This window comes from Patella vulgata, chromosome 3 (genome assembly GCF_932274485.2).
Source record: "Patella vulgata chromosome 3, xgPatVulg1.2, whole genome shotgun sequence".
Lineage (NCBI taxonomy): Eukaryota > Metazoa > Mollusca > Gastropoda > Patellidae > Patella > Patella vulgata.
This window is the reverse complement of record NC_065881.2, coordinates 40,870,633-40,885,383: the sequence shown is the minus strand read 5'-3', so window position 1 is coordinate 40,885,383 and position 14,751 is coordinate 40,870,633. Positions and strand designations below refer to the sequence as shown.

Genomic DNA, 14,751 nt, shown 5'->3' with positions numbered 1-14,751 from the left:
TATATGACCTACCTTGTGAGAGTGATAAGACTTTGGAACATAACAACCCTGCTTTTAATTGCAGTAGAAAGTTTAAACTTGGAGTAGATGTTCAATAGGTGAATGTCTTGATGGAGTTCAATGATTGACATTATATTCCATTATATGCCCTTCGGGCATCTCTGATTTATATTGCATATTTCTCATTGATCTAAATACTAACTCAACATTCAAAGTCTAAAAATAGCACAATTGCACGTGCAGCATTGTGTCAACATACGCCTGACTATAAATAAGAGGTAAGGCTCGGCTCTAGTTGTCTTTTTCTTTTTTGATCTAGACCATGACTAGTAGTAGTAGTGGTGCACTACTCATAGTCATATTATATCGTATACTATTACTTTGCGATTTTGTTGGATCGTAGATTCAATTCCTTTTTTACGTGATCGCGACCGGTACGCTGTGCCGGTCCATATATTTTTTGTGGCGTTGTTTCACGCCCGTTTATTGCTTATACTAAGTAGCAATCCTTTTACAGGCCTCCGTTTTCAGGGCAGCATCAACCCAGCTACAGTAACACCTGTAGGTAATACTTTTGTAGCCAGCCAGAATTCGAATACTTTTTAGGCAGTTGGTCTATCATGACATCAGATAACTGGATTCTTAATACAGTTAGCGGGTACTGGTTTGAGTTTTCTTCAACCACCCTTTCAACTTTGCTTGCCTAACCACCTCTGTATAATTCAGAGCAGATGGAGTTTGTTGATTAATTTAATGTTAAGTAAGAAGGCTTTATGTCCAGGTATTCCCTGGTATACCAATCAGTTTATTTCTTATATCTTTTTAGTTACGGAAAAAGACTGACGATTATCGTCCGGTTATAAACCTGAAAAATTCAGATATTTATAAGTTATGGACATTTTACACAAGAAACTTTATGCTTTGCTTCCATCAGTATAATACATAGAGAGGATTTTCTATCATTAATGGATCTAAAAGATGCCTTTTTTCTATTCATATTCGTCCAGATCATCATAAATAATATTTACATTTTATTTGAGATCAAACGGTTGAGATTACATGTCTCTGTTTCAGAGTTTCCTCAGCTCCAAGAGTTCTTTCTAAAGTTTTCAAATCAAATTTTGCAATCCTTCGCAGGCAATGTATACATTGTTCATATTTTACAGACAATTCTATTTTTTCTTTTCCACTATCAACACTGCAAAAGAATGTGGTTTTACACACAGAAAGCTGTAAGATATTTTCGAGAGCTAGGATTTCCTTCTAAAGAAATTATTTTTTAGAATTTACTATTAATTGTCATTTATTTACTGATCTCTTACTCAACGAAGGATAAAGTCAAAACCAAGGCCAGAGCTTTATTAACATCGAACAAGCTCACTATCAGACAAAGAGTATTTTATTGGACTGTGTTCCTTTTCTACGAACAACAATACTTTTAGTACCTTTACCTATATAAAAGAGTAATCTAGAGCTTTAAGTTAAACAGAATGTAATTATTCATATGGGTATTTCCCTCAATGACGTTTGAGTTAAACTGGTGGTTACATATAACATTAGCATTTAAAATGGTAACCATATTAGACCACTCTTGTGTCTTTACTTTGGATGCTTCTCTTTATGTATGGGTGCTCACTCCTTATGATATTCACATCTAACTGCTTTGGAATAGTTCAGAATATCAATAAATTATCTTGAACTGCTGGCAGTTTTCTATGGATGGACATCATTGTGCAGCAATTTATCTAATACGCATATACTTGTTCAATGTGATAACACTATATCCTATAATTATCATATATTTATAATATTGGGGAACTATAGATAAATTGTTTTAAAATAAGCAAACAAATTTGGTACCGGTGTGCTTCTAGAAATATTTATCTGCTAAATATAGATCAATTATGTCTCATAGCATAACAGATGCATTATCTAGACATTTTTCTGACTTCACAGAATTGAAGTTGATTAAGCACATTTTTCAGAGGGTATGTAATCTTTTATCTGTACCGGACATAGATATTTTTACACCACAGATTATTTACCAAGTTGTAAAGTATGTACATGTATCTTGACAGTCTGATCCATTTTGTTTGGCTCTTGAATATGATGTATTTAAGATGAGTTGATTTAATTTTCACCAATACATCTTCCTCTTCTCACTGAAAGTTTCAATGTAGTTGCCAAGTACCGGTATCTCAACAAAATAATCAGAGACCATGCTATAATTATAGTGCCAGGATGGTCAATACCGGTATGGTATTCTAGACTCTTAGCAATGCTAATTTCTAACCCCATTCATTTGCTCCTACGGAAGGACCTCTTGCGTTTAGTTCACCATGGGATGTGCTACCCCATGGGAGGCAAAATTTTATACATGAATGCTTGTCTCAAGCAAACCCTCACTAATAGAGGACTATCACAACATGCTATTGACACTATTCTCAGGTCCTGGAGACCAGGAATTAACAAACAGTATAATCTGGCCTTGAGACGATAGAATCTTTAGGCAGATCAGAAACAAATTGATCCTTTGGATCCCACTGTAGAAAATATTGCAAATTATTTGAGTGATTTGTCGTTGTCTAGTATTCCTATAGTGTTGCTAACACCTACAGATCAGCAATTGTTCAGACTCTGAATGTTTCAGGCAGCAGGAAGTTCAGAAACCATGCCATTATTTATTGTTTTTTGGAAGGTATTTTTAATCTTGATCCTCCAAAATCTTGTTTTGTAGCAACCTGGAGTGTTTCTATTATATTAAATTGTTTTTTTGCCTTAGAAGGTATATCTTTGAAGCTTCTCACTTATATAACAGTGACCTTATTGGCTCTAGCTACAGCCCAAAGGTGCCACATTAAGAGCTTTTAGTATTAATCGCTTTCTAGATTATGGCAATGCTATAAGGTGAGGAAGTGAAAGTTTGGAAAATTTCTTGTCAATCTTCTCCTCTATACCAGGTCAAATTGGATTAGTTTACTGATATACTCTCCAGTATTATCTTGAATTAACTTCAGAACTTATTGTATCTCATACATGTATTACACTCAGAGCAGTAACGCCATCTACCATTGGCCGTTGGCTTAAGAAACCATTGTACTGGCAGGAATTGATACTTCTGAATATAAGCCTCATTGAACTTGTTCAACTTCCTGATCTGCATCGTTTAATTCTGGATACTCTATTTCAGACAATCTTAAAACAGTATAATGGAACAATGATAAGTTTTTTTTGTTCTACAGGAAATAATACATTTTTTTTAATTATATGGATAAATTTTAACAGCCTACTATTTGTTTTCTTTTTTGTTGACAACCCTTTCAATGATGCAATATAAATCGGAGATGCCTGAAGGGCATATAATGGAATATAATCTCCTCTCATCCGAGCGCCCTATGAGAAGAATTATATGAATATATATAGCCCGAGGGCTCAAGGATTCATATACCCTCCCTTTAGCCCTCCCAGTGCTATATATATGGTTGCCAACAAAACTTTAAAGAGACAACTAGAGCCGAGCCTTACCTCTTATTTATAGTCAGGCGTATGTTGACACAGTGCTGTACGTGCAATTGTGCTATTTTTAGACTTTGAATGTTGAGTTAGTATACATATTTATTTAGATCAATGAGAAATATGCAATATAAATCCTCGAGCCCTCAGGCTATATATATTCATATAATCCTTCTCATCCATCGCGCCTTTTGGGTGCTCGGATGAGAGGAGATTTTCCGTTAAAGCTAAGCAATTTTATTGGTTGATGTTTAAGGACAAAATAACTTTGATTCTAACTGCAATGGAGGGTGATAAATCTTAGTGTATATAGTTTCCCTGACTGAGTTTGATCATGAACATTTTCTGCTTAGACTAAGATTACATAATCAGTTTGATTGCTCTATCCTTTTCCAAAAGATAAATGTGCAATTATTAGTACTGTATGTGTCATCTATTTAATTTGGGATATCAGCAGAGGACATCAGTCTCACTGTTGATTTGTTTGTTTTCAGATTCAAAGTATCGAAATAGAAAACTTCATTGTAATATAGCAGGAACTGATTGTGATTTGACATTAAAAGCAGCAGATATTGAGGATATCCCACTAGTAGATGAATGGTTACATGTAATCCAAATGGTGAGTACCATATGTAGACAATTCCTGTTACGAAAACTTTTCCCATTACCTTCAAGAAAGAGTCCAGAAGACTTGTTCTTAAAATTATACTTTCTTGAGAGTCCAGAAGATCCTAAATAATGAAAACTACCAAGTTAAATGTTTTTTTTTTTTAAAAAAGACAACAACGCAGTTCCGTACCTAGAAAAATAAGGCCCCGCCCCATCCCCTCCAGAAAAAAAAAATTGACAACCTTTCAACTATAAAATAATACACTTGATTATGATCACACAATGATGCTCTAAAGGCACTGATCAGTCGGTCGGTTTTAAGGGCGCCCACATGCCACATGTATCACTTATGTGGAGGCTATGGGGCCCCTCATTCTCAAATAGTGTAAAAATATGGTATATCAAGGTTGTGGACCCTATAGAGGTCACAATTTTTTATCCGATTTTATTGAAACTTGAAATGTAAGTTTATAACCCAAAGATCTTGGTTCCTTTCGATATTTGCGCATATCGAATTGTAATTTCCTGAATTATGGCCCTTGATTGTAGGAAAAATCACTTTCATTTTAGCTTGTTCTCTATCCATCTCTCGAAAATGTGGGTGTATCCCGTACGGCATTCAAATTTATGTCAGTAACATTCCTGCAAAATTAAGCATTTTCGTAATTCATTGAATGAAAGCTTGCCGATCCTGCTTCGGCATCACAACTGTTATATTCCTTCAAAATTACGTGTCTTTGTTTATATGGCAGCATATGAATGCAGAACTTTCGAAATAAGAATAGTTTGTGATGTCAGAACATCGTTTTTATACGCCCACATTGAAATGTGGTCGTTTATTGTCGTCGCCCCCGACCGTCCGTCCACAATTGCTTGTAGAGGCTCTAGAGGCTAAAGTTAATGTTCGATTTACTTTAAAATTATACACAGTGTTTAAGGTCATGAGACGAAGAAGCCTATGGATTTATCAGCGATTTCAGATAATTACTGCCAGAGTTATGGCCTTTGATCACTTTGAAAAATCTTGTGGAGGCTCTAGAGGCTACAGTTAATATCCAATTGACTTTAAATTTATACACAGTGTTTAAGGTCATGAGACGAAGACGCCTATTGATTTTCACCGATTTTCGATAATTACTGCCAGAGTTATGGCACTTGACCTCTTTGAAAAATCTTTTAGACGCTCTTGAGAGTTAATATCTGATTGACTTTACATTTATACAGTGTTTAAGGTCATAAGATGAAGAATCCTATTGATTTTCAACAATTTTTACCAGAGTTATGGCTCTTGATCACTTTGAAATATCTTGTGGATGCTCTAGAGGCTACAGTTAATATCCAATTGACTTTAAATTTATACACAGTGTTTAAGGTCATGAGACGAAGAAGTCTATTGATTTTCAGCCTGAGTTATGGCCCTTGATCACTTCAAAATATCTTGTAAATGCTCTAGAGGCTAAAGTGAATATCCGATTGACTTTAAATTTATACACAGTGTTTGAGGTCATGAGACAAAGAATCATATTGATTTTCAACAATTTCTGATAATTACTGCCAAAGTTATAGGCCCTTGATCTCTTTGAAATATCTTGTGACGCTCTAGCTAGTAGAGGCTAAAGTTATCATCCGATCGACTTTAGATCGATACACAGAGTTTAAGGTCTTGAGACGAACAAGTATATTAATTCACAATGAAATTTTATGACGTGAACAGCTAAATCTGTGATATTAAAAGTTTTGTATACTAAACATTGACTGCCCAGTCGATTTAGCTGCTATGTTTCATTGCCTGGCAACTTATCTTTATTTGATTTTAACGAAACTTAACATATAGGTCTATATCCCAAAGATCTGTTACGTTTCGATATTGGCATATATCGGACCATAACTTCATGGATTATGGCCACTGATTGTACGAAAAATCACGTTTTTAGCTTGTGGACATTCTAGAGGTCAAAATTTTCATCTCATTTTGATGAAACTTAAAATGCATGTCTATCTCCCAAAGATCTTGGTTCCTTTCGATATTGGCATATATCTCACCATAACTTCATGGATTATTGCCCCAGATTGTACGAAAAATCACGTTTTTAGCTTGTGGACACTCTAGAGGTCACAATTTTCATCTCATTTTGATGAAACTTAAAATGCATGTTTATAACCCAAAGATCTTGGTTCCTTTCGATATTTGCACATATTAGATCGTAACTTCCTGAATTATGGCCCCTGATTGTACAAAAAAAATTGTTTTTAGCTTGTCGTCCCACTAGAGGTCACAATTATTATCCTATTTAAAAAAATTCGAATTTCTTGAAAATCGGACCAAAACTGCTGGACAAAATTGCCGCCCTTTGTACGCAAATAGTGTAAAAATACGGTATATGAAGGTTGTGGGCCCTCTAGGTCATAATGTTGACCCGATTTTGATGAAACTTGAAATACATATTTATAACCCAAAGATCTGGGTCCCTTTCAAAATTTGCGAATATCAGATCATAACTTCCTGAATTACGGCCCTTGATTGTACGGAAAATCATGTTTTTAGCTTGTGGCCACTCTAGAGGTAACAATTTTTATCTGATTTAAAAAAACGTTTGAATATATCACTGTTCCACCTTAATGATGGCTGATTTCAAATTTCATGCCTTGATGGAGATCGATGATAAAAAAATTGTCTGCTTACGGTAAGCAGAGATAAGCTATCTGATTGGTTGATGCTTTGGGGCATGATAACTTTGGTTATAATTATTTGACAGTGATGAAACTCCGAGCATAGATTCATTATATCATTACCTTGACTAAGTTCGATAATGAAAATTTTCTGCTTAGGCTAAGGAGCGATAAGCAATTTGATTGGTCAAGACTTTGGAGCGTAACAACTCTGCTTTTAATTGAGGTAGAATGTTTAAACTTGATGTAGATGTTCATTACTGAGTTCAATGATTAACATTTTGATCTATAGCTAAGCATAGCTAAGCAATTTCATTGGTCAATGCTCTGGAGTGTATAGTTGATAATCAGTTTGATTGCTTGATTCTTTGAAAAAAATAGATGTGCGATTAATTAATATGTGTCATATATTTATTTTGGGATTTCGGCGGGGGACATCACCCTCACTGTTGGCTTGTTCTAGTTAAGAGGACAAGAAGTCTCTCATTTTGGTGTGTTTCACATCAAAATGAGAAATAGCATAGCCGAAATCGACACAGTGTATCAGTTGCTATAATCCAATTATAATCCAACCAACTTGAAATTAAATGCAGCGCTACTAGTAGCATGGTGAAGCCATCGAAGACGGTCTAGCACATGACGTCATATGTGGATTGTGGGTTTGGACCTGCAGATTGCATCAAGGTCTCGAGATGTAATCTAGAATTCTCCGAAGCCTACAGATTTAATTTCATCAATTTATAATAGTTATCTCCCTTGGGCAATTTGAAGCATCTTGTGGTAAAAGTTATCAGCCTATCTGCATGCGTTGTTTCAATTAAACGAAAAAGGAACCTATCTAGTTCAAGTATGTTTCATTATTTATGGTTATCAGGATATTTTAATAGAACATTTTTATATGGCCTCATTTCAAGTGGACGTATTATGCCGTCGCCCCTGTCCAGCCAGACGTCTGTCCATCCGTCCGTCCATCCTTCTACAATTTGTTTGTGGACACTCTACAGGTCTAAATTTTTAACCGATTTGGACAAAACTTGAAATATACGTCTTCCAAGGATCTCGGTTCCTTTCGATATTGGCATGTATTGGACCATAACTTCATGGATATAGCCCCTGATTGTATGAAAAATCACATTTTTAGCTTGTGGACACTCTAGAGGTCACAATTTTCATCTGATTTTGATGAAATATGAAATGCATGTTTATAACCCAACGATCTTGGCTCCGTCCAATATTCATGCATATCGGATCGTAACTTCCTGAATTATGGCCCTTGATTGTACAAAAAATCGCGTTTTTAGCTTGTGGTCCCCGTTGAGGTCACAATTTTTATCCGATTTAAAAAAACGTTTGAATATATCACCCTAATGATGTTTGAGTTTGATATTTCGTGAAAATCGGACCAAAACTGCCAGACAAAATGGCTGACTCTCGTAAGCGAATAGTGTAAAAATATGGTATATTAAGGTTGTGGAGTCCTCAATGTGGACCCTCTAGAGGCCACAATTTTTATCCGATTTTGATGATATGTTTATATCACAAAGATCTTGGTTCCTTTTGATAATGGCACATATTCGAACTAACTTCCTAGATTATGGACCCTGATTGTTCGAAAAATCACACTTTTAGCATGTGGACCCGCTAGAAATCACAATTTGTATTCAATTTTAAAAAACGTTTAAATATATCACCGTTACACATCAATGAAGGTTGAGTTCGATTTTCATAAAAAATCTGACCAAAACTGCCAGACAAAATGGCCACTTCTAGTACGCAAATAGTGTAGAAGTATGTAATACCAAGGTTTTGAACACTTTAGAAGTCACAATTTTTATCCGATTTTGATGAAACTTGTAACTTATGTTTATAATCCAAAGATTGTAGTTCCTTTGATATTTGCGCATATCGGACCGTAATTTCATGGATTATTGCCACTGATTGTATGAAAAATCACGTTTGTCACTGTTACACTTTAATGATGGTTGAGTTCAAATTTCATTAAAATCGGACCAAAACTACCTGACAAAATGCCGGCTCCTTGTACGCAAATAGTGTAATAGTTATGTCATACCAAGGTTGTGGACCCTCTAGAAGTCACAGTTGTGATCTGATTTTGATGAAACTTAAAATATATGTTTATATGTTTATGACTCAAAAATCTTGGTTCCTTTTGCTATTTGCGCATATCAGACCGTAACTCCCTGGATTATGGCCCCTGATTGTACGTAAGATCGTGTTTGTTAGCTTGTGGATTCTCTAGATGTCACAATTTTTTTATCCGATTTTAAAAACCGTTTAAATAAATATATATCACCATTCCACCATAATGAACGTTGAATTCGATTTTCGGGAAAATCAAGATGAAACTGACGGACAGATTGGGCGCTCTTTGTATGCAAATTGTGTAAAAGTATGTATTACAAAGGTTGTGGACCCTCTAGAGGTCACAATTTTTATCCGATTTTGAAGAAAATTAAAATATATCTTTATATCCCAAAGATCTCAGTCCCTTTTGATATTTGTGCATTTCAGACCATATCTTTCTGGATTATGGCCCCTGAAAAATCGATTTTGTTTTTAGCTTGTTTTCTATCCATCTCTTACAAAACATGGGCGTATCTTGCCTGGCAACCGCTGGTTTCTATAGATATCATGTCATAATTTGTTAATATACAGTTACATGTGGCAATAACTCTGTCTTTGATTTATATCAGGCTGAATCAAGAACTGCGACTCCAGGTACTTTACCTAAAGAAACAGTGGACACATATGTAACACAGACACCAACACAGCCACAAACCACACCACCAAGTATATTTGATGATCATCCCAATCAAACGATTCAAATTCAAAATGAAGGATACACTCATCAGGAAAAACAGGGTCTGGTAGGTGATGGGAACAAAGAAATGTCCGAAAGCAGCAGGTTACGAAATGAAAATGAACAAGCACAACTTCAACAAGAGTTTGAACAATTTTTGATGTGGAAGAAACAGCAAGAAAGTTCACGACATCCAATAACGAACAAAAACTTGCAATTTAGTGAAATGTTCAATACAAGTCAAAATGTAATGCTACGAGAAGAGACAGTTTCTGCATCATATTCTAATGCTACTACCATGCCATGTTTGGATACATTATCTAAAAACATACAGAAAGAGCCATTATCTGAACAGCAAGGTATTTAAACATGTATTAATAGTCAGTTTTTTGCAGGACTGCTATAAAAGTGTTAACATATTGTCATCCATCCTGTTGTTTGTTCTTTTTATAGGCCTAACTCATATTAGGGCTGGCGGAAATAATCGATAATTGCCGATAATCGTTGGTAAGTGTTTTGAAAATCGATTATCGATACAGTTTTAAAATATCGATTATCGCGCAATTATAGGTACTTCACTTGCAAGAAGAAGTCCATAAAAATAATCCTTATCACTGTATTCTGTGCAACGCGTGCATGGGCCTAGAACTGCAATTAAACAGAATAGTCATAATAAAACACACACGTTTGTTGGGGTTTTTTTCACGCGAGACGCAACCGGTGAGAAATGTTGGCCGCTTATGTCATGATGAGAGCCAATGGTTTCACGTAACATCCAGTTGTGCCCCTTATTTTAACTCTTCAGTTCTTTCGTCTTCTTTGTTTCTAAGTCAAACACGTACTTTCCCTTAATAAAATTTATTATTTTATTATGAAATTTGCGAAGAAATGTCTGAAGGGAGATTTTTAATTTCCCCAGGGATAAGAAATCACTGCGAGAAATAAACTGTTACGGCGAACTGAAGAATTCGTTTGATGTGATCAAAGGGAAATAACTACATTTAACTCAGTATTATTTGGACACAGATCACTAAAGATTTCCCCATTGACTCCAATGTTAATTCTCGTATCTTAGACCGGCTCTAACTTTTTCCCAAATTTTCGTTGGGTAGAATGCTTTCTACCACAGATGGAGCAACATGTGGCATCCACTTGCCCAAAAGCACGTATGAGGTTCTTCATGAAAAACTTGAGATACACAAGCTGGAAGTAGAGACAAGTAAACATGCAATTTCAGGCCCTACATTTCAACGTAACCAACCTCTCAACTCTTGTATCCTTCCGCATCAAAATTATGAATATTCACCAAAACCTGGCAGAAAATGTATTTTCAAACCCTTTTCCTCAATTCTACACCAAAAAGTCAACAAAAATCGCCATGCAAAAGGGGGAAAAAGGAAAAGGGAGAGGAAGACTAAAAATAGCTTTAGCCCTTGTTTCGTGGGTGACGGCGTAGGAATATTTGGTGATCTGTGTCCTATATAGGGGTGAAACTTCAGGGATCACCAAAAGGCCTTTTTTATTTCCTTCCCATGTGTTCTGGCAACATGCCAGTGAAAGAAAATCAAAATCAAAGAATAACTGTAAAAATGATGGCCCTTTAAGTACACATGCTGCTTTATGTACACTAGTGCATCTCAGGTCCATAGGCCTTTTGTGCTAAAATTTAAAAATCTTTCTTATTAAAGGCAGTATCTGAGTTCTGTGAAAAAATTAGACAAGTAACAAAGAAACTACATACAAAACACTCATAATTTGGAATTTTTTTCAAAAATATAATTTTTTACTGCCATGTGATGAAAAATGTACAAAATTTACATGTAGCATCTCTCAAAATACCAATAATTTTCCACTTTTTTAAATATCCGGACGGACAAGAAATATATTTTTAGAATCTGTGGACAATATGCAAACAGAAAAAATGCAAACCAGTTGCAATGGTTGTAATATTAGAGATCTATACTGAAACATGTATGCTTACCCCCTGAACATGCCACTGATTGAATTAATCTAATCTATGGTTGCAGAACTTACATTACCAAAGGAATCTGTCTAACAGCTATGTTTTACCATCCCTGGCTAACATATGCACATATAAACTAAAATAGGTGCAATAAATATGAATTATGGTTAAAAATAGGCCTTGATGAATGAAAAAAATGCCATATTTGGTCTATGATCACCCCTCTCTAACAGAAGGGTCACAGAATACACAATTTTCACAAATTTGGGAATATTTCAATGTTTCCAACATCTCAAACCTCAGAGGCATGTTACAAATTTGTATTGCAATCCTTGTGCTGAAGCAAGATGTCTGGAACTTTACATTAATTTCCTGAAAAAATGAAGTCAAAAAAGTAGTCATGACAGACTTGACAACATAAAAAGAGACCTGAAAAGGAGAAAAATTAACATTTTATTGTTTTATAGGCAACATAAATGCAGCAAACACCACAAATGCTGGATTTTGACAAGAAAATATTGAACATTAAACTGACATTTACACATCTACACCAGTTTTATATCTGGGTCTGGTCTCATTGGCCTGAAGTGCCTCAGGGTTCTACGTTTGACTCTGAACAAATAAGGGTTAGAAATCCTTGAAATGCACACAAAAAATATTTTTGGGTGAAAAATAACATTCTTAGCTGTAATTCAACCACAAATTCCAATTAAGATCATTTACATGTCAACACAGGTGCATTTAAATCCCTCAAAACACATTAATAGAAAAGGGTGGGGTGGGGCATTTATTGCCTCTCTAAACAGAATGATGGAGTAAAAAATGTCTAGAAAGGCTGGGATATTGCTTCCTACATGAAGGAAATGCAAGAATTTAATGTTTCAAAGAAGAAAAAAATGCTTATTCTGGGTAAAATAGTGGCAAAATTGAGCCAACCCCTGTTTTGAACATTTTGTACAAACCCATCTGCTGTACATTATTAACTCAGTGTTACCAATTTTCAATTTTCTGTAGGAAAGCTGGAGCTATTTCTAAACCTGACAAACATGTAGATCCCATCTAAGTTATATTAGCAAAGAAAATATGGGCATTTTTAGACATTTTGACTCATTTTAGTAGTCATGAAAATATTAATTTCTACATCCAAATGGGGGGAATCTCAAGATTTTTTGTGAATATTCCTGATTTTTAGACAAAATTTGGTGAAATTTCAATACTGTTCATTTTATCTGTGCTTTCTGAGACTGAATAAGCCAACATTGGGCATTAGAATATTTTACTTACTGTTAAAAATTCAATAAAAATTGAAAATTGAGAAATTTGCAGTAAAATCACAATTTTTCTTCAAAACTTTGATTTTTTTTTTTTTTAATTAACTTTTTTTAGTTTTTCTGTAGCCAAACTATTTTATTCATATTTTCTGAGAATTTAATCTTCATATTTTCAAAACTAAGGCATATCAGTGACAGCCTTATCACACACAGACAGGACACAGATCACTAAAGATTTCCCCATTGACTCCAATGTTAATTCTCGTATCTTAGACCGGCTCTAACTTTTTCCCAAATTTTCGTTGGGTAGAACGCTTTCTACCACAGATGGAGCAACATGTGGCAACCACTTGCCCAAAAGCACGTATGAGGTTCTTCATGAAAAACTTGAGATACACAAGCTGGAAGTAGAGACAAGTAAACATGCAATTTCAGGCCCTACATTTCAACGTAACCAACCTCTCAACTCTTGTATCCTTCCGCATCAAAATTATGAATATTCACCAAAACCTGGCAGAAAATGTATTTTCAAACCCTTTTCCTCAATTCTACACCAAAAAGTCAACAAAAATCGCCATGCAAAAGGGGGAAAAAGGAAAAGGGAGAGGAAGACTAAAAATAGCTTTAGCCCTTGTTTCGTGGGTGACGGCGTAGGAATATTTGGTGATCTGTGTCCATTTAGGTCATAAGCGACAAAGATATGGCGAGCCTGAGCGGTGGCGGGTTCTGTCTTCCAAACGAAGTGGATTGATCGAGTTTCTTTCTACACCTTGGTTTCGCTATGGAATGCTAGTATTATTTTATTGTCAAATGTCAAATAAATGAAAAAAAAAATTCTACAGTATACAGAATGATATCACAGCATAAACTCGCATATAATTCGTGTACAAATTATGATTGTTTTCAAACCAATTGTGTAATGTAAATGTAAGTCAAAATAATTTGCTGATATTATCGATTATCGATCGGCGGATGGTCCGCGATAATCGATACTTGAAACAGGATCGATTGCCAGCGCTAACTCATATATTATTGTTAGATCATAATGTCTGTCATTGAATAAAGTGGCGTGGTTTTAATACCACACTTGCACGTGACATGGGGAAGAGTGACCTGTCCAACCTCACAGGTTTTCTTTTGGTCCTCCGGTATTCTCTCTGCTAATTATCCCTACACACAAGCAAATTATTGAAATAAAATTGAACTATATGTTAGTCACGAAATGACCTTGCCTGGGTCACATGGACGTTATCTTCATTTCTCTCTCTTGTCCTCAATTACTTGCAGACGTTTAAAAGGGTAAAGTTATCAAATTTATACAGGGTGTTTATGTTCATACTTATTGTCATAGTTATCACCTTTGACAAATTTGAGAACTCTTGTGGGTGCTCTGAAGACTACAATAATTAACTGATTGGTATGAAATTAATTCACAATGATTTTATGAAGTCTATTGATTTGGAATCATTTCCAGTAACTTGAACAGCTATATATGTGGTTATCATCTGGTTATGAATACATGTTTGTGGAATAAATGTTGGCTTTAGGAAAAACTACAAGCCAATCAAATTTTAACCATTTCTGTATTGATCAGTTTTTACAAAATTATAAATTTGCAATAACCTTTGTTGACTGCCCAGACGACTAAGTGTATGATTTGTTGCCTGGCAGTCTGCCTTTATATTGTTTCATATGAACAGGCATGTCAATATCACAGTAGGATATACATGTATTGTCATTGAAGGTGATTACAATGTTACTTTTTATACACCCACCTTTTCATGTGGACGTATATTGTCGTCGCCCCTGTCCGTCTGTCTGTTAGGCCTACAATTGTGGACGCTCTAGAGACTAAAGTTAAAATACGATTGACTTCAAATTTATACACAGTGTTTAAGGTCATG

The 14,751-nt window shown here is 35.2% G+C and overlaps 1 protein-coding gene across 1 annotated transcript in view; it reads left to right on the top strand.

Annotated features, from left to right (window-relative positions):
• Positions 1–14,751, top strand: part of LOC126814530 (protein mono-ADP-ribosyltransferase PARP15) — an 84,651-nt gene that overhangs the window by 7,371 nt on the left and 62,529 nt on the right. Inside the window, exons 2-3 of the mRNA XM_050539729.2 lie at positions 4,008–4,132; positions 9,507–9,972. Of these exons, the coding sequence (XP_050395686.1) occupies positions 4,130–4,132; positions 9,507–9,972 (469 nt within the window). The 5' untranslated portion in view covers positions 4,008–4,129. The remainder of the gene's footprint in view (positions 1–4,007; positions 4,133–9,506; positions 9,973–14,751) is intronic.